Genomic DNA, 22,314 nt, shown 5'->3' with positions numbered 1-22,314 from the left:
AGAAGCCAACAAGCACCCATCACATAGGTACCTCGTTGCATGATTTCTCATGAGAGCCATACTGCTCCGACGGGTCTTTGGGCCTCCCTCTGCCAAGGCAAGTGGCAGTTACGGAGGGCATCCCACGACGACCTGTCGTTTGTTTCCATGATAAGTCACACTATGAGGGACGCAATCGTGGCCAGACAAAGGCCGAAGGCGCTCAAGGCATGTGGTGTGTAATAGGGAGACAGATGTGCACCCCGTTAGCGACTTGTGTGTTGGACATGCTTTATCATTTACACAAATCGAAAACGACACCCAGCCCCTTCGCTATCAAAGAACAACAGCTTATCTGAGAATATGGCGCGTACTTGTCGGCATCACAAGTGAAGTCTTTGTGCCTATTCACACACATACACAACTCTAAACACATTAAAGGTCTTGTTGTAGATCGAATCACACTCTGCAGGGGTAGATGACCCGTGAACCAAACGTTGAAATAATAGAGGCCGGTGTGAACATGGAGACCCGAAACAGTCAGAGACACCAGTAGACTAAGGATAGCCCAGGTAAGGAAGATCAAAAGGGCGATCTTATATATGCGACTTGGCTCCATGGCAGCAAAGGTAGCAAAACCAGCAAGTACATAATGATAACCCTCCAACCAAAACAGGCATGGCATATTGCACTAACTCACGGTCAAAAGTGAATGGCGATCGCCCGATCCCAATGCTTCATCCCAAACACCTAGTTGACAACGGCGTTTCTCGAAGCCGTCCAGCAAACCCAACTGGAGTAGCTTATGGCATGGAAGATGCAGTCCGGAAACCAGGTTCAGATGAAGGATATGCAGTAAGCCACTAGAAAGAACTTATAGTCAGATACCTTCCATTCCATCCTAGAACAACAGCACGTGTGGAGATGTTGATAAAAACGAACATGGAGAGCGGGGTGGACGCCATGGAGCTTGAATAGTTTGCTGAAAAGTCTGCAGACGAAAACACTACCAAGGAACAAATCCTACAATAATTTCATGAAGTCCAGATGGCCAATGAATTGGCTTATTATTAACTTTGATCGGCTCGCTTGCTATTTTGTTGTGAATGTCATGAAAAGGGGCATGTTGACCAAGTCTCCTATAATACAATTATATGCCATGGAAGTAGAGCTTCATAAGATCTTGCTCTAGCTAGATCAGATAGGATATGTACGTTTACAGAGGACTGGATGAGCAGGACTTGTACGTTGAGAATTTACAAAGGCAGATCAACATAGGGGACATAGGGAACTGCTGGTGCATCTTGGGATATTACGACAAAGCCATGCATAGCGATGATCGGCCTTGCCAATCGTGATTGCAACCTCATTCTATATTTTGTGCACCACGACAAAGTATGATAGCCTAGTTGGAGCAGAAAGCTCAATAGCGAACTGCTGCTCTTTTCTGTCGGTGGTTTGTTGATTCATGAAAGTACAAATTCAACTTGAATGAGGGCAAGCGCAGGAGAACCAAACCGAGTAGTAAGTGCCTTGATACAGCGTCAATGCCTTGTGAACTTTTCACAACACAACTTCCATTCGGGGAGGCTCACGCCATTCCTGATGAGCCTGGTTGGACTCTGTTATACAGAGCACCTCAATGAAAGGCTCCTTTGAAACACATGCCCACCTTCCCACTGTATGTAAATTTCATCTTTTGGCAGTGGTATAAGGGCGTATTTCCATCATGAAACGCCCTACGCCCTTATCATGCCCCATTTGGCTCGCCGGTCCTGCTATCCTACTCAGGACCAGTTTCTTTCGTGGTGTGGTCAACGACTCAAGTTTTGCCTTGCCGAGGTCATTTGCCCATCAGCAACTCGGCGACTCAACTTTACTCTTGGAAAGGCTAGCTTGGAAAGAAGGGGCCGGCGACCCAGATTGGTTCTCATGAGGCCCGGGTTCACTTTCTGAAGCGAACTCTTCCCCCGGCCAACCAGCATACAGAAACCGTTGAGCCAAACTTTCACACACACACACACACACACACACACATTGACCGACAACCCTCCAGAGCAGTCAACATGGCCTCCTCCAAGAGCACCAAGAACACTAAAAGTATCAAGAACAAACACAAGGGCCAAGGCAAACGCAAGGCCCCCGGCACGGCCGCCGTTGCCGCCCACGCCATCCAAGGCCACCTGCCCGTTACCAGCAAAATGATTGCCGACAAACAGCAGCAGCACGACGAAAGAAGCAGCAACGACCCCGGCAACAACAGCAACGCCGCCCCTAACAGCACCACCACCACCACCACCACCAAGCCGCCGCTGCTATCCTCGTCGACAGGCGGCGGCAAGCAGCTCTCCGCCTCGGCCGTCAACATCCGGCGCCGCGAGGACTACGCCAGCATGGACGCGGCCTCCAAGGACCGGGAGCGGACCCGGGTCAAGCGCAGCCGCGCCGTCAAGATGGCTCGGGACGCCCTGCCTGCGACCGCCTGGGCCGCGCTGGGCCGCCGCGCGCAGGGCGACGTCGCCGACGCCATTGCCGACGAAATCCGTCTCAAGTAGTAAGTGCTAATCAATCAATCGAGCATTTACCATTCTGCTTTTTTTCTTCTTGCTTTCCTCCTTTTCCTCATACCCCTTTCACCCCCTTCCCCTCGTTTTTCCTTTTCGAGAGGAGGGGATAAGCGTACAACGACTTGCTATATACAGGCGGACGGAAAGAGCATCGATGAGAAAGAGAGAGAGAGCGGCAAAGCAAAAGACTAACTCCCGTTTTCCTTCCTTCTCTCCTTCAGTGCCGCCACCACGCCTGGTCCCAGCTCTAGAATCGCTGCCGAGTACGCCGTGCAGAAGGTCTTCACCGACAAGATTCATCTGTTCTTCCCCAAGGAGGAGAAGAAGAGCAACAATAACAACAACAAGAACGAGAAGGACCATTACAGTGACAACGGTGTTGATGCCATGGACGTGGATTCGGACAACGACGATGCTGGAGAGGGAGAGGATGATGATGATGACGACGCCGAGTTTGTGGACGATTGGGTTCCCTCTGAGCTCACGCGCGGCTGGCAGGGCATCGCAGGTGATGGCATCGAGCCTAAGAAGTGAATCCGTGGGGAGTGGATAGAGAACATGGGCGGACAACATTACGTACCTAGCTACCAATGGCTGAGGGCGTATGAGAGCTTGGAATTACTTCATTTTTGTGCTTGGTGTGATCTTTGCGGGGAGGTTCATGGACTGAGTCGCATTGCTTTGTGCAACAGAACAAGACACTGGTTTTCCGGGGCTTTGCGCCTCATGCAAACAAAAAGGATCGTCGCAGCTGTCGGCTTGTTCAATGCACTTGATGATATAAGCTTGCCATAGAGCATCGGCGCAAATGTCACCGTGCTCTTGCTCCTAGGAGTCTCTTGCTTCGAGGCAAGTCACTGCTGTTCTCGCGAGAATAGAATGCGGTTCACCCCGGGAGATTCCCTGCGCGGTGGTGGGGTGGCCAGGGAAACCGCAGCTGGAGCTATCCTCCACACCACCAAGAGCGAAGAAACCGGTTTGGAAAGCTTGAGCAAAAAGAGGATGGAAATGTCCAATAGGAAAACAGAAACAACCCAATTCCATCTCCGATTCCACGACATCCATTTAAAGGGAAAAAGACAAAAAGGAAGGGCCCATCCGGAATTCGAATCCGGGTCACGTGCAATTAAGAACAAACCCAAAGCACGTATACTGCCACTATACTAATGGGCCTTCTATGGCTGGTTTGATAGATGAAAAGATGGGCCTTATCTTAATCTATGACTGATTGGCAGGTGTGGTGGCGCAGGACAAGGGCGTTTCAGGGGCGACTGTGGCGTACGCCTGGGCGCCTCAAGGGGAATGGAAACTTCAAAAACACGACACCTACCAACCGAAGCCTCACACAATTGGCCCAACTCGTAGATATCTTAAATAGACAATCTTCTGTGTGGATATAAGAGTCCAGCCTGCTTGAGCAAAAGTAACTTGCACGCTTCCTCGTGTAATTGCTTTGCGCATATGTACTCGCGCAGTTCCCAACGCTGGAACTACTGCTGCCACCACAGCAGAGCTGAAGCGAACATGTATGCAAACCCCGTTCTGTGACAGCTCAACAGTCCAGTCTATGGATTCTAATGCAGCAAATATTTTCCGAAGTCTTGCACAGACTCTCGGGTAGGCCTATATAATCCATATATAGTAATTAGCCTGTCACCGCTGGGCATTGTCAGCAACATTGCTTCTGGATTCAGGGGAAGGGGCAATCCCTTTACAGAAAAGAAAGCCGGGGAGCATCTGCTGAGATGTACTGCCTGCTAGGTTCAAACTAGGGCCTGTTTTACAGACACTCTCTTAATCAACTTACGTAAAGATGCTGGGCTCCCCAGCTTACAGACCGAAAAGGAACGGTTGTGGCTGCGGAACAGGGAATCCCTCCTTGCTCGACCGGTGGGCTGATCTTGGCTGTGGCTCGTGGCCCAGGAACTTGTCTCGTTTGCATGCGCAGCTATGGTGATGATCAGTTTCCATCTCGTAAGGAGCTCCTAAGCCGTGGGGGGCTCACTGGATTCCATGTCCCATTCTTTGACCCTCTCTGAATCTTATCTGTTACACCCCATCGAAGGTGAGCCAGCCATCATGTCTCGTCTAGATAGTGCCGGCTTGGTCAGTTGGAAATCTGTAGCCATATATTTGAGGAAATATGACGGTAAAGCAGCCATGCTGGTGCTGTTACTTCTGTCTCTTACAGAGACCTTTCTCACAAAGCACAGAACGGGTGATCGAGAAGCCCATGGGACAGGACTGGTGAGTTTTTCTCTGCCCCCATCCCCATCCCTTCCCTGAATCGAAACCACTGTATGATCTTCCTCTTCTGGTCACCGAGGGCCCTTCTTATCTCAAAGATGGCATTGGCTGACGGGAATAAGAGGATCAGGAGACTTCATGCGTGGTTTTCAGCGCCCCCACAACATCCACAACAAGCATCTTTTTCCCACACTAAGCTTGGGAGCCCTTCCCAAGATGGTATCGGTTTCACGTCAGTGGCGTGGTCATGCTGGTCGTTGCGATTGTCAGGTAATGCTTACAGCTCGATATGTGTAATATGTTGCTCACGGGGGAAACAGCTTTTCCGGTTGACCTGCAAGTAGCTTCCCCCCCTGGAGCCATTACTCACTTCCCATTTTCACATATCAAAAAAATACACAAACTTCATATACATACTTCGTCAACCTCTTCAGAGAGCAAGCACATAAAGTCTCAAAATGAGAGCAGACACTGAAATAACATATTGCTATTTGCTGACCGGATGCTTGCCAGGAACCACACAAAACGAAGCAAAAGGACGTACAACCGCTGCAATCAGCATCATTTATCTCATCAGCAACGGGCCCATATCAGAGTCGATTTGCGTTATTACTCTATACTGTAGATCCTCCTTTCTAGTGTTGATCTGTTATGTCACATGCCTGCCAAGAAGCCGTCGGGGTACAACTACGTCAGCCCCAGGTCATCGGATGCAGGCCTCACTTTTCGGTAGGACATTCGGGGCTGGCGGACTCCACCAGCCACCGGTTTGCGCAACAACAACAACAACACAGCAAATAAATATCCAACGACCGACCGACCAGTGGAGAAGGGGGACGAGTTGGTGAGTGGGACCGCCACTCTAGGACTTCCGGTAAAGCCCGTTGGGCGCGCACTTTCATCGAAAACCACATCCCCCCGCACTTGAAGGAGGGCGCCTGACCCTGGTGATAGGCTCATGGCTGGGGGGTTGGGCCTTGTATTCTGCCACCGAGCTACGGGAGCGAACGAACCTTCAGCGTGGAAGCGATAGTGGGATGTCGTGATACACTTGGCTCTATGCACCGAACGAACTAGACAACCAATCCGCGCTTGCCGCAACCCTGAACTCCTCCTCCCACTCCCCCAATATTCCCCTCTTTCTTGTGTGTGTGTGTGTGTGTGTGCGTGTGTGTGCAAGCCCCGGCCGGGCGTGGGTGATGCTGATATTGGGAGGAAGGAGGGGAAGGCAAGAAGGTGAAGGTGGTGGTGGTTGTGGTGGTGGTGTGGAGGAAGGGTCTCGACGGCTGTATATAAGGGTCCAATGTTGCCAGAAGGGTTCTCAAAAGATATCCCTCCTCCACACACAAGTGACTTTTGCCCACCAGAACCCAGCTACTACCCAACCAAAGAACAAAATACTCAACCAAGTACTACCAACCCTACCAACCAACATAATGGAGCCCGCCAGCTGTGGATGCACCTCGTGCGCTTGCTCGAACTGGTGAGTCCCCCCTTCTTCCCGTGTCGGCTTCTTGTCAACTTCGGTCATATATATATAAAGTAAACAGCTAGTTAACTCTCGATGTTTCCATCTAGCAACTCTTGCTCTTGCTGCGTAAGTACCTGGTTCTCCGAGTTACAACAACTTAACTTGATACCGATTACATGATGGCCGAGCAAGCATGATACATGGAAGCTAACGACCAAGGAACAATAGTCCCACTAAGTACAGCACCATGAGGGGCTGATAGGCCTGGTTTCTTTCCCTTTGGGACATGGTGGTGGTGGTGGTGGTGTTGATTGTGCTTGTTGCTGGCACCACCACCCATGGAAAGCAGACACCTTGATGGCCATATGGACAGGGGGCTGATTGGGAGCTTTGTAGGAAGAGGGGATGGAGTGCGGTACTAGCAGCAGCATACCTACTTATGCAGCCCGAAATGTGTGGATGGATGGCGGCAGCAGCAGCAGTACTTTACTCGAATGTTCACTCATTTACCAAGTCCCGAATGATGTCGTCTACCGAATGCTGTTTTATGCCGATTGTGTTGTGTGATATAGCTGGACGAGCTCGCTCCTCCAAACTGGCGCCATTGCTGACCCATGTCAGATTGTCCAAGACACCCGGCAAACACACAGTGTAGCGCCCAGGCTTATATAAGACGAACCCGGCCAATCTCTGCATCTTTTTCTCCCTCGATGGGAGTTACTGATTTGGTTTATAATGTGGGTTTGCTCCTGAAAGATAGGGTGGCATGTTTATTTGTACGGAATCGATCCCAGTTCTGGGCAGTCATCATGGCGCCCGCGCAGCTTTCGATAAACCTCCGACTGACCAACCCATCCGCGAGCCTTCGTTCGGTTCCGAGACATAGGTAGCACAACGACGAATGAACATCGATGCATCACATACTTGGTTACAGAGACGGGATGTATGGCGACACCCTTGAATCGGGGGTCCCCGCGGGGGACATGATCCGGGATACGCACGTTTTTTTCAAACTTCGTGCTCATGGATGTGAACTTAAAGCAATGACTAATCTAATAGGGGGTATCAACGTGGTAGTAATCTATTTCCAGTCCAGCCCAGTCCAGTCTATATACCTTAATCACTAGCTTGGGAGACAGTAGGCGCCCAATTCTTCAACCACTCCCGCGCCATCACCGGATCCACCCCCTCCGCCTCGCACGCCGCCACGCACCACTCCAGCGCCCACACCCCCATCGCCGCCAACAGCTCTGCCACGTCCCTGCGCTTGCAGTTCGTCTCGTCGACGCAGAAGAACATGGGTTCCGAACTGTTGGGGATCGCGGCCATCAGGGGCTGGATTTCGGGTAGGATGGCCTGGGTGCTCGACCCTTGGCTTCGAGCCCGCGGTTTGCCCGCCCCGTCTTGCACCACTCATTGGCACACCACGCCTTGCCGCACCCTTGCAGCAGCTGGCTCAGGTAGCGCCGCTCGATGCGGCGGCGGAGCGCCTTGCCCTCCGGATCGTGCAGCTGCACGTACAGCGGGGCGAAGCACATCGAGCAGAGGCCGAGATCGTTGCCGGGGCCCTGGCCCATCTGCGTGCCAGAGACGGCCCCGCCGCGGCCGACGCCGTGCAGCGTGCGGCCGCAGTTCGGGTTGCGGCAGATCGGGGGCTTGGTCCGCTGCGCCTTGTCGAGCTCGTGGTGCTTAAAGTGCGTCCCCATGTCTCGCAGGCGGACGATCTTGCCGCAGAGGTGGCAGTCGGCCGTGCGGGCGCCGTCGGCGACTTCGTGGGCGGTTATTCCGGACAGTAGGGTCTCGGCGACGGGTTGAAGGGATCGCCCTCCTGAGGCACCTCCAGATGGCAGAATTGGCAGAAGATGATCTTGCCCGGGCATACGCTAGTGCGGTGGCGAGCCAGGTCGGGCATCGAGTTGGTCTGGAAGGGACAGTTCGGGCATTGCCGGTCGGTATGGAAGACATCGTCGTGTTTCGCCTTGGACGCCTCGGAAGAACCGTGACCATCGTCGTGTGGACAGTGCCAATGATGCTGCCATTCGCCAGAATCTTTCTTGAACACCCCGCCACACTGCGGGCATGTGATATTGTTGCGCCGGCAGAAGCTCTCGTGCAGCACCATGGTCCGTCCAGGGACCCATTGATGGCAATTGCTGCATTGCTCCTCGTCCGGTCCACCAGCTTGTGCGGTTGCCTGGATGGCCGAGTCGTCTTTTCCCGTGTTACTTTCTGCCGCTACAGACTGGGCGCGCAAGGTAAAACGAGTTGGCGCCGGCGCGGTCGAGTCGGAGCCGGACCTGGAACTAGAGTAGCCGTGAACTGAGATCTGCAGTTGTTTAACCCCATCCATCTCGGCGTTGGTCGGCTGGATCACTAAAGTCTTGATATTTCCTGTAGCCGTAAAGACACCGAAGACGTGCTCCGTATCGCGAGGAAGAGCTCTCTGCCGCATTGCTTTCGTTGACACGAACAAGTCGACCGCGTCGCCGTCATCTGGTAGGCCACTGATCTCGATCTGCAACGGTTGTGAGCGATCCCAGGAAGGGAGCACGTAGTCCACGTAGTCCCCAGGCATGACCTGACCCTCGGCCGCTTTCCAGATGCTGATCTCGCGGCCCTGGGAGCTTCCAGCCGCCGTTCCCGGCGCCCTCTGCGACTTGGCCATGATCTGCCGGACAGTCTCCCGTGCCTGCTCCTCGTTCAAGGCCTCGATGTCGACTTCTAGATCCGTGTCCACCACGCAGACGCCGTCCCCCTCGGGCAGGAACTTGTCCATCAGGAACTGGAACGTCTGGCCCTTGACGCCCTTGACCGACAGCAGGGCGCCCTTCGTCAGGGTGGTGTAGCTTTCTCGCAACTGCCGCTCCAGCAGGCTCTTCCAATCTTCGGGGTCGTAGCCGGCCTCGAGGGGGCGTAGGCGGACGTACTTGCCCTTCGGTAGCTGTTTCGCGTGGATGGTTATCTGCGGGCGAGTCGTCGTCGTCGTCGTCGTGGATGATTTGGCTTCGTCGGCGAGATCCACGGCGTCTTCGGCAGAGGTTCCGTCTTGCGCAGCAGCTGGCGAAAGCTCTTTGGGGTCGATGCCTAATGCGTCGAGGAGATACGGGCTCAGGGCGACCTCCCCCTCTTCGGCGGAGAATTCGCGTACGCCGGCGTGCACCGCATTTCCGTTCGCCTGGTTGACCAGTCGGAACGTGAAAGGGCCCAGCACCCGCTGGTTGCCAACGACGGGGATCTCCTCGAATTCATAGTAGGGGTTGTCGCGACTGCGCGAGATGGGGGTTGGTCGGCTTTCCCACTCTGATGATGCGGCCGTGGTGGCGGCCATCAGCTGTTCGAGGGCGGACTGTGGCAGGATGATATTGTCGCCTGGGAGGTTCTTTGCAGTCGCAGTCGCGGTCGCGGGGTCTGCGACGGCGAATGTGGCAGACCACTTGATCAACGGTAGCCGTTCCTCCATGATTGCCTCTTGATTGTGTAGGTAATGAGGTAGGTAATGCTAACTATCGCGGGTTATGAAATCGGCCCAGAAGGCCAAAGGGTTTGAGCAATTGCGAAAGTGAAATGTTGATCCGACCTTGGTTTGGTTTGCTTGGTGGATTAGGCCAGCAAGGACAGTCAGTGGCAAGATAAGTAGGTGGCTGGGCCGGCGATGATGGTAAAATGTGGTACATGTAGTTACATACTTCTTGTCTGGTGATGCTGTCCTAGAACTGGAAGCATCTTCATCACCTCTGGCCTTTTGGCCTAATCAGTCAGCAGCCTCTAGCTTTCTGCGATATTCTACGTACGACGCCCGCCTGTTGGGTGCGCCGGTGCTCGGTGCTATTTCCATCCCACCTTCCGATGGTGGGGGTGGGGCCTTATCTCCGAGCTGATAGCACAGGCCTGAAGCTGTGTTCTAGCTGATCAATCCATGGACATAAAATGGATGATTCTACACATAAGATGCAGAGCTCACTTGTCATCAGTGTCGATAACAACCTGCTTGGATATCACCATCCCACTATTTAATGTGATTCCAACGGCAAACGCGCCTACCCTCTCGCTTATACCTGCCTGGGTGGCACAATGCTAGCTCGGTGGATAGTCCCGAGACATGCAATTATCCCGTGTGTTTAGTAGGTCTGCTGTCCTCGACTCGAACGAATGAGATATATCAGGATGCTTCAACCTGTCGGGCTCACTTCATCGGGCTTTGCTCCGGACAACCAACAGAACCTACACACAACTTCGTCGCGATCTACCATGAAGGGGAGATGCACTGAATCATGGCCACTATCTGTTTCCCTTGGCGGATCCAGCCAGTGGAGAGCCGTATAGTGACCAAGACGGAGTTATTGAGCGTACATGATAGTACGATATTACTAATGGCATCTTGCATCCCACCGACAGCAGGCCGCTCGGTATTTGTGAACAAGACCAGCGCAAGAGGAGGCTATTGTTCCCGTCTGTGAGTGTCATTCCCTTGAGTTGCCAACTTGCCAAGTAAATAGACTGGACGTGGGTTGAAGGCCAAGACGTCGATCCAGAAAGCCAAGGCCCAACGAAACAAAATGATGATACAGCCTTTTCCAAAAAAAAAAAACCACAAAAAAAACAATATCCAACAGAAGGGGTTGTGACGATTCACGAAACGAAATCCATGGTCTTGAAAACTGGCTGCAACATAGTCTCCGTATCAGCGACGTCTACCCCAGCTCCGACCTTCCCCACCCCCGGTGCCACTGAGCACAGGGTTTGGTGTTCTATTTTCGCCCTGTCGCAATGGCCCTTATGTAGTTACTTTTATTAGCAGATCTGCTGCTGGCCAAGACGGAAGGAGAAGCAGTCCATCCTTGCCGGGCTTACCAGGTTAGCGAGCCCAAGGCCCTTCCCAAAAATAAGCAATCCAACACACGCCAGCGATCTTTCAGTCTTCACGTTTTTCCAAAGGGGCCAATCCCCATTCATTCGTCCATGATCGTGTGGTAGCATCGCATAGCTGCCGGGTCATCCTGCAGAAACGAACCAAGGCTTGCAAGGCTCCACGACCCTGGCTGCATGTCTTCTCTACCCTATTGCTACTGCTTGCACTTGCTTGCGCTTGCCTCCTGACAGGGTCCTGTCTCCTCTGGACCCTCTGGACCCTCCGGACTCTCTGCCTCTCGCCTTAGAACACTTTAGCTGCTCTAGATCCTGTGGGCCCCGAGTCTTCCTCATTCGAGATGATCACACCTCATTGTCAGATCACCAAAGTTGGCAGCACACCAATCTGATAAGTCTTAGTGTCACCGCTCTTCTTTCTATACCTGCCTACTTTAAAAAGTGTTGTATACCAGTCGTCATGCCGGACCAATTGTTAACTGGGTGAACGATCGACTGTTTCACTGTTTGCCAATTCCCTGCCCAAGCTTTTTTTAAAAGACTTGCGCTTTCATTCTCTCTCTGTTTCTTGCAAGTAACGAACTCGTATGATACCTCTTTGCGCTTCACTTTCCACGCTGTCGACCCCACGTCCTGCCCTGCATTGCATGTAAGCTTGAGCTGAGCTTGCTTCAAACCAAAACTTTACGACGGTATTCCCAACACCGCCCCTATCTGAAACCCAGCGCCTTACCTTACAGCAGCCGGCATCTGCATGTAATGGCCTTGGAAGCCCTGGACCAGAACACGCGCGCTCTGTCCGGTTCATCCGAATCCTCTTCTCCCCTGGCCGACTTCCTGTCCAACACGCTGGTGCTCCGCCAGACCGTCCCCTACCTCCCCATCTCGGCCCTGCTCAACCTCACCGCCGCCTCCAAGCAGCTCCGGGACCTGCTCTATTCGGACCCGGACGTCTTCCGCCACCTCGACCTGACCCACGTCAAGGCCGCCCAGTTCGAAGTCGCCGGCGTCGACCGCGGCGGCGAAGTCTGGCGCAATGTCCAGCTGGACGAGTACCTCACCGAGGATGACTTCTACTCGGGCCCCCTAAGGGGCATCTTCAGCAGCCTGCAGCGGCAGCACCTTTTCCAAGGGGTGCAGACGCTGTGCCTCGACGGCCTGTCCGTCACCGCTGAGCTCGTCCACGACATCCTCGTGGACCCCCAGTCTGCTGTGCGCATCCTCTCACTCCGCGAGACGAAGCACCTGAACCACCGCAAGCTGATGCAGTCGCTGCGCTACGCGTGCCGGCGCTCGCGGCCGGAGGACACGCCCCGTCTCAAGGGGCTGTATCTTTTCAGCAAGCGCGATGCGCCCGTTCTGGCGGCGCCTTTGTCGCAACAAGCGCCGGCCACCGCCAATGTCGGCGCGAACTGGAACCACAAGTCGGCGCATGCGCTGAAAGAAGCCATCGACAAGGACGACGAAGAAGGCGGCGACGACTGGTACCACAAGAAGGGCCGGGTCATCAGCAAGCCCGTCGGCGCCGGCTGGGCCGAGACGGTCCTCGACTGCCGCGGGTCCATCCTCTTCGACGCCGTCCTCTGCACGGGGCCGCGGCACCGCAACTCTCCCGCCTTCGCCACGGCGCCCATCACGGGCGATACCCCTACGCACCCCTGGAGCGTCGCGACGTACTCGGTCGGCGGGTGCGCCTCCTGCGGCGCGGCGCCCGAGGGCTTCACAACGTACGGCGAATCGCCGGCGGAGGAGCTGCCTCTTCTGGCCCCCTTAGCCACGGACTCGTCCAACGTCCGCGCCGCCACCCGGCCGCAAGGGCGATCCAAGGCCTCTCCGAAACAACAGCAGCAGTTCGTCCCTCGGTGCGAGGACTGCATCCGCGAGCGGTACTGCTTCGCGTGCGACCAGTGGTGGTGCGAGGCCTGCTACCAGGTCCCGGGCAAAGAGGAGCTGATGGGCGTCCAAGTTGTCGCCCTCGACGACGAGACCAACGGACTGGCAGCGCACGAGGCCGCCGCATTGGAGAAACCCAAGGTAAAGGTACGAGCGGGATGCTGTGTGCGCTACAACCCCCTCCGTGGCCGCAAAAAGGGAAGACCGTCACGCCCCAGATGAAAGGGAAACGAATACAAGAGAGAGAAAAGAAACCCCGACACCCTTCACACACTTACCCCATACCAAGACATGTACACACTCCCTGTTCCTGTACAGAAGGAAGGATGCGGAGAGCCTCCGAGCTTGACTCATCCAGGATAAACGTATGCTGCGCAACCCCCCTGTCGAAACCGCCTTGACTTCATTGCTATTTCCCATTCTGAGTGCTTTATCCATACAGCTGCTGACCATGGATGAACAGGGCCAACGGAAGATCAAGAAGGATTGTTGGGAATGCGAAAATAACGTGAGTTGGCGCCTTGAGAATCAATGGAACGAGGAACGAACGCCGGTTGCTGACACAACAAAACAGTGCATGGAGTGTATCGCCAGCACGCAGCGACACTGCAAACGCTGCGGTGGCGGCTACTGCCTCATCCATCATGAAGGCTCGACCATGACGCTATGCGATTGTATGTTGGCCCTCTCCCCGAGGTTGTTTGGCTTTCCCTGTTGCTAATGAGTTCATGACAGGGTGCTCGAGTCGGAATCGGCATGTTCGATGAGTTCACTGAACTGGACGAATAGGAACGAACACTCTCTGGACACTGGTAAATCCTGAGATGGAATATGCCAGCTGCCTCCGTATAACCTGAGGGCAATACGTGCGTGGAATATGGAAAACCTTTCTGGCAGACTTCTTTGCTACATATCTGATTGACCGCTGGTGTCTCAGCTGGCAAAGATCGGGGCATGAATCATGCAAGCATGTGTTAGGACGACGACGACGACGACGACGGTGCAAGTCAGGTAGTTTGCCGCGGTGTTCATCTGATTGATGACGGTAACGGTTACAGGAGGCATCGTCCGTACCCAATACCAAACAAGTCCCCTCAAGAATAAGATCAACTCAACTCCATCGAACATGCGTCTGAACTGAGTGAAGAAACAGCTAGATCCCAACTATGTTTTTGGATAAAGATACATGCATGTTTTATAGACGAGAAGTAAGTATGACAAGTCAAGGATTAGATTACTTATCTACCAATCTACTTACTCAAGACCAACCGGCTATGGCTTGGAACAGAACAGAAGGCAATAGTATGGAAATCAGCTCCAGTCTTCAACATGTGAAATCAACTCTTTTCAATTGGAGTACCGAGATTGGATAAAGTTAATATTAATAATTCGCCTTTAAATGATTGACTTACCCGCTTCAAGATACTTAAGCCCTAATGAAGCAATTCCGCTTTAGCATAATATACCTGGAGAGTGAGTGGCAAAAGAAGTGCTACCTATTAGAATTAGGATAAGTGAATGTAGCGGGTATATGGTATGTTGTGTAAAAGCATAAGGAAAGAAAGCGATAAGTACCTACTAAGCAAGGACCACCACAAACGTATCCGGCAGAATGCTATCCCTGCTTGTACCGAATACCTCGGTTGTTACATAAACGTAACACTACCGACGCCGGCCTCATGTCGTATCGAACTACGAAATTTTTACCCAACACCCCGAACTTCGCTTGCCCATTACACTCTCCACCACAGCAATTTCTCCAATACGTTATGCTGCACATCCATAGATGCGTCTTGCCCGTCTGCCTTAGGTGTCTTGGCACACATGGACATGGTCTCGACCATGTATCCCCCCACTTGGTGTCTTGCGAAGCTCATGGCCTCGCCGCTGCTAAACAGGTCCCACACTGTCGGTATCTCGATCACCTTGTTTTTCAACACTTCCTCCTTGATGCCGAGTGCGAGATCAGGCATAGTAAACCTATGGTGCATGCTCAATAGCGGCTCCCAGCACATGATTTCCAGGAGCATGCACCCCAATGCGTACATGTCGAAGCGCTTTTGAAAGGTCTCCCGGCCAAGGCCCCGGGCTTGTGGGTGGCGATAGAGGTCGGCCATGAGGTCTGGTTCGGGCGACTGTGTGAACGCCGCTGCCGCATCGGTGGTGTCGGGCCGTGCAGAATCATAACCCATGACGAACGGTTCTGAGCGCAACATGTCCTCATCACTGGCATCCGAGGCCCCTAGAAATATCACGTTCTCCGATCGGAGGTTCTTGTGCAGCCACCCAGCCGTGTGAAGCTGGAGCACTGTCTCGGCCAACGCGCGGCTGACGTGAAGCCGCCGGTTCAGTGGCACTCGGGTCTGTTGCTCGATGATATGCGACAAAGAGGCCATCTTCCAAGGACCGGAACTGTTTGGCAGCGAAAAGATGAGCCCGTGCCGGCCGCGGCTTTCCGCCGAGTAATAACCAAGACAGGGCAGGCATCGGAAAGACTGGTCGGAAAGCGACACCAAAACTACCGTTAGACTCTTCATTTGGTCCGCGTACTTGGGCCACTGGTCGTCCTCGGCCACCTTCCACTGCACAAGGACCTGCTGCTTGTCGTACGACGCGAACTCCAAGCCGCGGTACTCGAGGGCCTTGCCTCCGAAGGGCCGAAGCGTTCGTTTCAGGTTTCTCAGTGGCGGGATGGTGCTTCGCGTCTCCTTCTGCGGGGGCTGGATCTCGTCCTCGCGCTGGTCGGCCCCGATGCAGAGTCGGATCTGCTTGACCGCCGCTGCGGCTCTGATGGCGCTCCTCCCGGAGCTTTGCGTCATGGCATTTCCCAGAAGAAATTGGATCTCGACCACTTCTGCCGTGGTCGAAGCGAGGGAAATGAGACTCCTAATGAAGCGGGCGCTCTCAATGCTCTGGTTTTCTCGCTCGACCGAGTCAAGAAGGCACTCCAGCCGAGTATTAATGTTCGCGATCTCGCCGATGATGTGAGTGGCCTTGTCCTTCCCCATGGCTGCCCATCGCAGTCGTTTCATCGGCCCATTGTTGGCTTGGATGATCCTCGAGGTGGTCGTGTAGATCTCTGGCTTGAGCCGTGAGAGCCGCAGGAAGGGTTCTGAACGACAGAATGAATGTCCTAGTTCCCATGTTGTTGCCTCGAATCCAAAATCTTTCACCACCATCCATAGCAAAGGCGGCACCAAATCCCTGTCAGCAGGCACATTCCTAGCTACAGATGCGAACACGGGGACTCTAGAGACAGCAGAAGCTCATGTCAATACTCCAGAGAAGTCACCACCTCTCTCTCTCAAAAGGAGACTTCAAACGACGCTACACCTTCGGCAACCGGTACACCCGTGGCAACAGATACGCGGAAAGAACCTCGCCAAATACCAAAACTGCAATTCCATATCCTAGAAAAGCCAACGCCTTTCTCGGAAAAGGAAACTCGAGGTGACACCAAATCCATCTCTGCCGGCACACCCCCAACTACAGATTCGAACACATCAACTCGAGAGAAACCAAGAAATCATGCCCATAATCCAAAAACGCCACCGTCCTCTGAAAAGAAGACTCCAGGCGCCAAGGTAGTTGCTGGTGATTCGGGACAGACCAGCACAACCCCAACTACAGATTCGAGCACAGCAACCCGAGAGAAGCCAAGAAATCATGCCCATAATCCAAAAACGCCACCGTCCTCTGAAAAGAAGACTCCAGGCGCCAAGGTAGTTACTGGTGGTTCGGGGCAGACCAGCAAACCTCCACATCGCACGGCTGAGAACACCGTTCCTGGGGCTCAGCAGATGTCCGAACCTGTCGTCTCCGCGCAGCCACTTCCCAAACCTCCTACACTACAGCCAAAGACTAAAAAGAAGGCGCGGATTAGTCTATCAGAGACACAGGAAGCGGAGCCCGACGTCCCAAACGCCAAAAGGCCTGTAAAAGGTGCCGCCAGTGTCAATCAGGAGACAATGCCTTCCGCTCTCTCCTCCAACAATGTTCGGAGGCTCAATGCCGTCAATGCGAAAAAGGACCCGACAACACCAGCCCGACGTAAACAGTCACCGTTGATCGACCCGAAGGGGTTTTTGAAGCAGGCGTGGGACTCTGCTTCGAGTGCGCCAACGTCTATTATTTCGACGACCACCAAAAGCCGTTTCGCCAACATATTATATCCCCAGGTAGCAATGGATAATGCCAGCGGCGGGCGTAACAGCATCCTGGACCGGATTTGCAGGCAAGGAGACCCGAAACAGCTCAGGTTCCTGCTTGAGCATGGCTGCAACCCCGGCACAGTCCAAAGACCCCGTCCGAAGGCCATGTTCGCCGCCGTCGGCGGTTGCACCGAGGGACACCGGAAATGTGTACGGGAACTCATTAAATTCAACGGCAATGTGAATGTCCAGATGAACAACCGAAAGACGCCCCTGCATGCCGCCGTGGCGAATAAGTACTTCCAGGGATATGCCAAGCTCGTCCGACTCCTGGTGGATGCCGACGCCGACGCCAACGCGACAGATGCCAACAAGGACCGTCCGCTGACCCTGCTCTTCTACGGCGACGACTCGCTGCCTCTCGATACGCACAGGCGGCAGGCCCTCGCCATCCTGCTGAACGCCGGCGCCGGGGTAAATTTCGCCCTGCTCGGCACGGGGGACACGCCGCTGCACCTCGCGGTACGGCGCCAGGACGCGTACGCGGTGGCCATGCTGCTGTTCAAGGGCGCCGACGTCAAGACCAAGAACTCGTCGGGCGCGACGCCGCTGCAGATCACGGCAAATCAGTTCCGCGGCGAGCTGCACCCGGACCACGCGCAGGTGCTACAGTGGCTGCTGCGCCAGAGCCAGGAGCAGCAGGCGGGCGACACCGTCGACAAGCCGGCCGGGGCCGCGGGGCGCACGTCGCTGCACCACGCCGTCGAAATCCTGCTCGAGTACGGCGCCTCGTCCCGCATCAGGGACGCGTCGGGGCTCACCGCCTTCGAGCTGGCGCTGCAGTGCGCGGGCGGCCTGTTCAAGGCCAACGACAAGCCGTCGCGCATACAGACGCATGTCAACATCATGTCGCACCTCGCGGCGGCAGACGCGCCGGCCAACGTGGAGTGGCCCATGCGGGAGGGGCGCTGCGTCCTGGACCTCGCGTGCGAGCAGAGTTCGTTGCGCCTGCTGCGGGCGCTACTGGTGGCCAAGTTGCCCGTCGATACCGTGCTCAACGGGGTGCCGGTCATCCATCACACCATTCGCCACAATAATGCCGAGGGCGCCAAGTACCTTGCCAAGAAGGGGGCGTTTGTGGACGCTCTGGATGACGACCAGCAAGATGCTATATCGGCTGCTATCAAGTTGAAGAGGATTGGGTTGCCCCAATATCTCGTAAATAAAGGGAAGTTTAAGTCGGAAGAAAACAAGGCCGCCGCTGATGCGAAAGTGTCGGCTTTAAGTGTGTGACTACGAGATACATTTTCCGTCTGGGCCGCGAGCATGGACGTTAATGTCCATCTTGTTTAGGTATGTTTCTTGATATTAGGTACATATGGATGAGTGCATGTTTTGTAGATGAGATGTAAGTATGGTAAGTCAAGGACTAGGTGACTTACTCAAGACCAACCGGCTATAGAACAGAACAGAAGGCAACAATAGCATAGGAAATCAGCTCCAGTCTTCCAACATGTGAAATCAACCCTTTTCCCTCAATTGGAGTACCGAGTCTGGAGATGGTGATGGCCCGCCTCCTGAGCAGATCCGGCTGTTGAACTTTGCGCCCCAAGCCCGCCCCCGGTAGTAGCAGTCCGTCCGTGCACTAAACTTCCAGAACCCCAACGTCATTTTCAATTAACCTAGTTGCTTGCTGCCTTTGGAATCTTTTCTCAACCTCTCAACCACTCAATCCTCTGTGACGAACCAAGCCAGCGGCATCTTTGCGCTGCATTCCGATTGATGCGACGGAGAAGCTTGTCACGGCTCGGGTAACAAGAGTCTTTTCGCATCTACTTGCAGTATTGTGGTGTGTCGAATCTCTGCGCCCGCCTCGCTGAGCTTGTCGGAACTTGATCTGGACGCGACAAGACCTAAGATGGCCCCGCGAAAGTCTAAGACGTCGCGCCCGGCACCGCCCTCGCGCACCCTCGTCCTCGACAACGGCGCCCACACCATCAAGGCCGGCTACGTAACCGACGACGACAACGCCACGACCGACGAGACGCCGACCTTGATCCCCAACTGCATTGCCCGCGATGACGACCGCCGTGTCTACGTCGGCCACGAGCTCGACCAGTGCAAGGATTTTTCCGAGATCGCCTTCCGCCGCCCCGTCGAGAAGGGCTTCGTCGTCAGCTGGGAGGCGCAGAAGGAGATCTGGGACCGCCAGTTCTTCGACGCCGGCGCGCCCCAGGGGCCCTGCGACCCCGCCGACACCCGCCTCGTCCTGGCCGAGCACTCCAACGCCCTACCGGTACTACAATCCAACTGCGACCAGATGGTCTTCGAGGAGTACGGCTTCGCCAGCTACTACCGCGCCAACGGGCCCTCCCTCAACGCCTACCACGACGTCCAGGCCGTCTTCCGCACCCCGCGCGACCCGGCCACGGTCGCCCAGCTACCTGCCGAGGTGATGCTGCTGGTCGACACGGGCTACTCCCACACGACGGTGACGCCCCTCTTAAAGGGGCGCCCGCTACACTCAGCCGTGCGCCGCCTCGACGTCGGCGGCAAGGTGCTGACCAACTACCTCGCCCGTCTCATCTCACTTCGCCACTACGACATGCGCAACGAGCCGCACATCGTCAACGAGATGAAGGAGCAGGCCTGCTACGTCTCGCTCGACTTCGACGCCGACCTCGAACGGGCCTGGAAGGGCACCCGCGGCGAGCAGCGGGCGGATTACCTGACGGGTGGTGGTGTCGCCAAGGAGTACGTCCTGCCCGACTTCCACACGCGGTCCAAGGGCATCGTGCGCGACTTCGACCCCGAACAGGCCGGGCGCGCAAGAAAACTGGCGCGGCTGGGCGAGGCCACCGAGGACGTCCTGACGCTGCGCAACGAGCGCTTCACCGTGCCCGAGCTGCTGTTCCACCCGTCCGACATCGGCATGCGGCAGTCGGGCATCGCCAACCTCGTCTGGGAGTCGCTCCTCGCCGTGCCCGCGGGGCTGTGGCCGGCCCTGCTGGCCAATGTTTGTGTTGTCGGCGGCAACGCGCTCTTCGACGGCTTCATCCAGCGGCTGCAGCAGGAGATCGTCAAGCTCGTGCCCGACGACTGCATCGTGCGCGTCGCGCGGCCGGCCGACCCGATCACCAGCACATGGGTTGGCGGCGCGAAGCTGGCCAGGCACGAGAACATATCCGGTCTCTGCGTCACGAAGCAGGAGTACGAGGAGTACGGCGGCGCGTGGGTGGCGCGGAAGTTTGCTACGGGGAATAGTGAATGATACCTACAGTAAGGAGGGAAGGAGAGAACCATTCTTGAGAAGGAAAAGAAGAAGAAAAAATGAATTCAGCGAATCAATGATGGTATATTAATCCCTCCCTGATGCAAGCCAAAATGCTCTCAATGCTAATCAATCCTTTGTTGCAGCAGTGAAGTGACCTTGTCACCTTACCAATAAAGCCACAGCAAAACCAAGTGGTGGTGGTGTGATTCCACCGCGCAGTGCTGATTCAAAATAAGTATTACTGCTTCAGCTTCTTCCTGTCACCGACTAGTAGCACAGGTAGGTAGCAAGTGCTTCGTAACCTCCTAGGCACGTCAATCTACGTCTCGACGGAAGATATCTGGCGAGCATCCTAGCGAATGACCCTAGGTGATACATCTCTAGTCGTATCCCGGCTCTTCAAGTTAACGCATCATCATAAGCTCCACGATGAGCATAGAATCGTTAGTGTGCCTGTGTCTTTCTCCTATGATCAGACCAGCAACCGTTAGGTATACTTTCAAGACCATCGGCAATGTTAAATAGCTTTTTCGTCTTCTTTCATATGAGATCCCGCATATCAGGGCTTCTCAAGAATGGTCGATCTCCGTCATTATCATGTGTGTCGTCACCGCAACTGCTGCTGCTTCTTCGAGTACTTCTCCATGATCCCGTCATCCCGAGGCACGACGCCCATCTCTTCCGGCTTCTTCGTGTTGACGAACCCCGGGTCGGGGCTGCTCCAGCTGTAGTCCTTCCAGCTGCCGAGCGCGTCCCACATGCGCTCGACCAGCGCCTGGATCTTGTCGCGCCGCTCGAGGCTCCAGTCGTGCGCCTGGGCCAGCTCCCGGTCGGCCGAAGAAATGTCCGGGTTGTAGCCCTCGATGACGCTGCGGAAGACGCGGTACGTCTCCTCGAGCTCGGCGACGGTGGCGACGCCCATGACGCTGACGCCCGCTCGCGTGCCCTTCGGTAACCACGACGAAGAACCGCCCTTGGACGCGCCCTCGCGCGCCCAGTTGTCCATGGCCCAGCGGATGGCCACCACTTCCAGCTTCTCGCCCTCTGCTTGGGCCAGGCCCACCAGTGATCGCACCGCCTTCCGCAGGCCCTCGGGGCTCGGGTGCCAGCTCGCCATGGGCCCGGCGTCGGCGCCGCGCGTCGTCAGCAGGCCCATGCCCAGCATGCTGGCGTTGAGGACGACGTCGACGCCGGCCTCCTCGAAGCGCTGGACCGCCGACGTGCTGAGCGTCGTGTTCTGGATGGTGAAGTGGCCGTAGCTCAGGACGGCGTCGAGCGGTTCTTTTGTCTCAGTTTGGACGAGGGCGGCGAGGTCGCACAGGGTCGAGACCGGGTACCCGCTGATGCCGACGTAGCGGAGCACCCCTTCCTCGTCGCGCAGGCGGCGAAGCTCGGCGACGGCACCCAAAACTTCTTGGGGCGTCACGAACTCGGCGTCGTGCAGGTAGACCAGGTCGAGGTGCGAGGTGCGCAGGCGCTCGAGGCTGCGGTAGACCGAGTAGCGGATCCAGGTGGGGCTGTAGTCGAACTCCGCTGGCCCGATGCGCCCCGCCTTGGTCACGAGGAAGTAGGAGTCGCGTGGGTGCTTCGCGGCGTTGGACGGGTGCGCCAGGGCGTCGCCGAGGATCTGCTCCGAGGGGCCGTAGTAGGGGCTCGTGTCGAAGGCGCTGATGCCGAGGTCCAGCGTGCGCGTCACGATGGAGAGGGCGGGCAGGACTTCGGGGTTCAGCGGGTCGGAGACGTATTGGTAGTTGAAGGTCGCGGTGCCGAGGAGGAGCGGGGGGAGGACTTCGTGGAGGGGCGGGTGCTGCGGCTTCTGGCACTGCTTGCTGGGGTCGGGTGCGAGGGGGCCTACGGATCCCATGG

At 55.5% G+C, this 22,314-nt stretch overlaps 7 protein-coding genes across 7 annotated transcripts; 4 read left to right on the top strand and 3 right to left on the bottom strand.

Moving 5' to 3' along the window:
* Positions 1–2,045: 2,045 nt before the first annotated feature.
* On the top strand, positions 2,046–3,080 carry PG994_002518 (uncharacterized protein; the record flags this gene model as incomplete). The annotated part of the gene is made up of 2 exons (XM_066853927.1): positions 2,046–2,533; positions 2,768–3,080. The coding sequence occupies 2 exons, from the start codon at positions 2,046–2,048 to the stop codon at positions 3,078–3,080; spliced, it is 801 nt and encodes a 266-aa protein (XP_066719782.1).
* Positions 3,081–7,380: 4,300 nt separating this feature from the next.
* On the bottom strand, positions 7,381–9,724 carry PG994_002517 (uncharacterized protein; the record flags this gene model as incomplete). The annotated part of the gene is made up of 3 exons (XM_066853926.1): positions 7,381–7,639; positions 7,705–8,063; positions 8,147–9,724. The coding sequence occupies 3 exons, from the start codon at positions 9,722–9,724 to the stop codon at positions 7,381–7,383; spliced, it is 2,196 nt and encodes a 731-aa protein (XP_066719781.1).
* A 2,165-nt stretch (positions 9,725–11,889) lies between these two features.
* PG994_002516 (ubiquitin fusion degradation protein (Ufd1)) lies at positions 11,890–13,812 on the top strand (the record flags this gene model as incomplete). Its single annotated transcript, XM_066853925.1, has 4 exons — positions 11,890–13,170; positions 13,487–13,531; positions 13,598–13,697; positions 13,769–13,812. The coding sequence occupies 4 exons, from the start codon at positions 11,890–11,892 to the stop codon at positions 13,810–13,812; spliced, it is 1,470 nt and encodes a 489-aa protein (XP_066719780.1).
* A 944-nt stretch (positions 13,813–14,756) lies between these two features.
* On the bottom strand, positions 14,757–16,031 carry PG994_002515 (uncharacterized protein; the record flags this gene model as incomplete). The annotated part of the gene is made up of 1 exon (XM_066853924.1): positions 14,757–16,031. The coding sequence occupies one exon, from the start codon at positions 16,029–16,031 to the stop codon at positions 14,757–14,759; it is 1,275 nt and encodes a 424-aa protein (XP_066719779.1).
* Positions 16,032–17,207: 1,176 nt separating this feature from the next.
* PG994_002514 (ankyrin) lies at positions 17,208–18,467 on the top strand (the record flags this gene model as incomplete). Its single annotated transcript, XM_066853923.1, has 1 exon — positions 17,208–18,467. The coding sequence occupies one exon, from the start codon at positions 17,208–17,210 to the stop codon at positions 18,465–18,467; it is 1,260 nt and encodes a 419-aa protein (XP_066719778.1).
* Positions 18,468–19,092: 625 nt separating this feature from the next.
* Positions 19,093–20,445, top strand: PG994_002513 (Actin-like protein arp-6; the record flags this gene model as incomplete). Its single annotated transcript, XM_066853922.1, has 1 exon — positions 19,093–20,445. The coding sequence occupies one exon, from the start codon at positions 19,093–19,095 to the stop codon at positions 20,443–20,445; it is 1,353 nt and encodes a 450-aa protein (XP_066719777.1).
* Positions 20,446–21,055: 610 nt separating this feature from the next.
* On the bottom strand, positions 21,056–22,312 carry PG994_002512 (D-arabinose 1-dehydrogenase (NAD(P)(+)) ARA2; the record flags this gene model as incomplete). The annotated part of the gene is made up of 1 exon (XM_066853921.1): positions 21,056–22,312. The coding sequence occupies one exon, from the start codon at positions 22,310–22,312 to the stop codon at positions 21,056–21,058; it is 1,257 nt and encodes a 418-aa protein (XP_066719776.1).
* Positions 22,313–22,314: the final 2 nt, after the last annotated feature.

This window comes from Apiospora phragmitis (assembly GCF_038363925.1).
Source record: "Apiospora phragmitis strain CBS 135458 chromosome Unknown utg000003l:1.0-2676785.0:1.0-2680665.0, whole genome shotgun sequence".
Taxonomy (NCBI): Eukaryota; Fungi; Ascomycota; class Sordariomycetes; order Amphisphaeriales; family Apiosporaceae; genus Apiospora; species Apiospora phragmitis.
The sequence above is the reverse complement of the archived record's forward strand: the minus strand, read 5'-3'. Positions and strand labels throughout refer to the sequence as shown.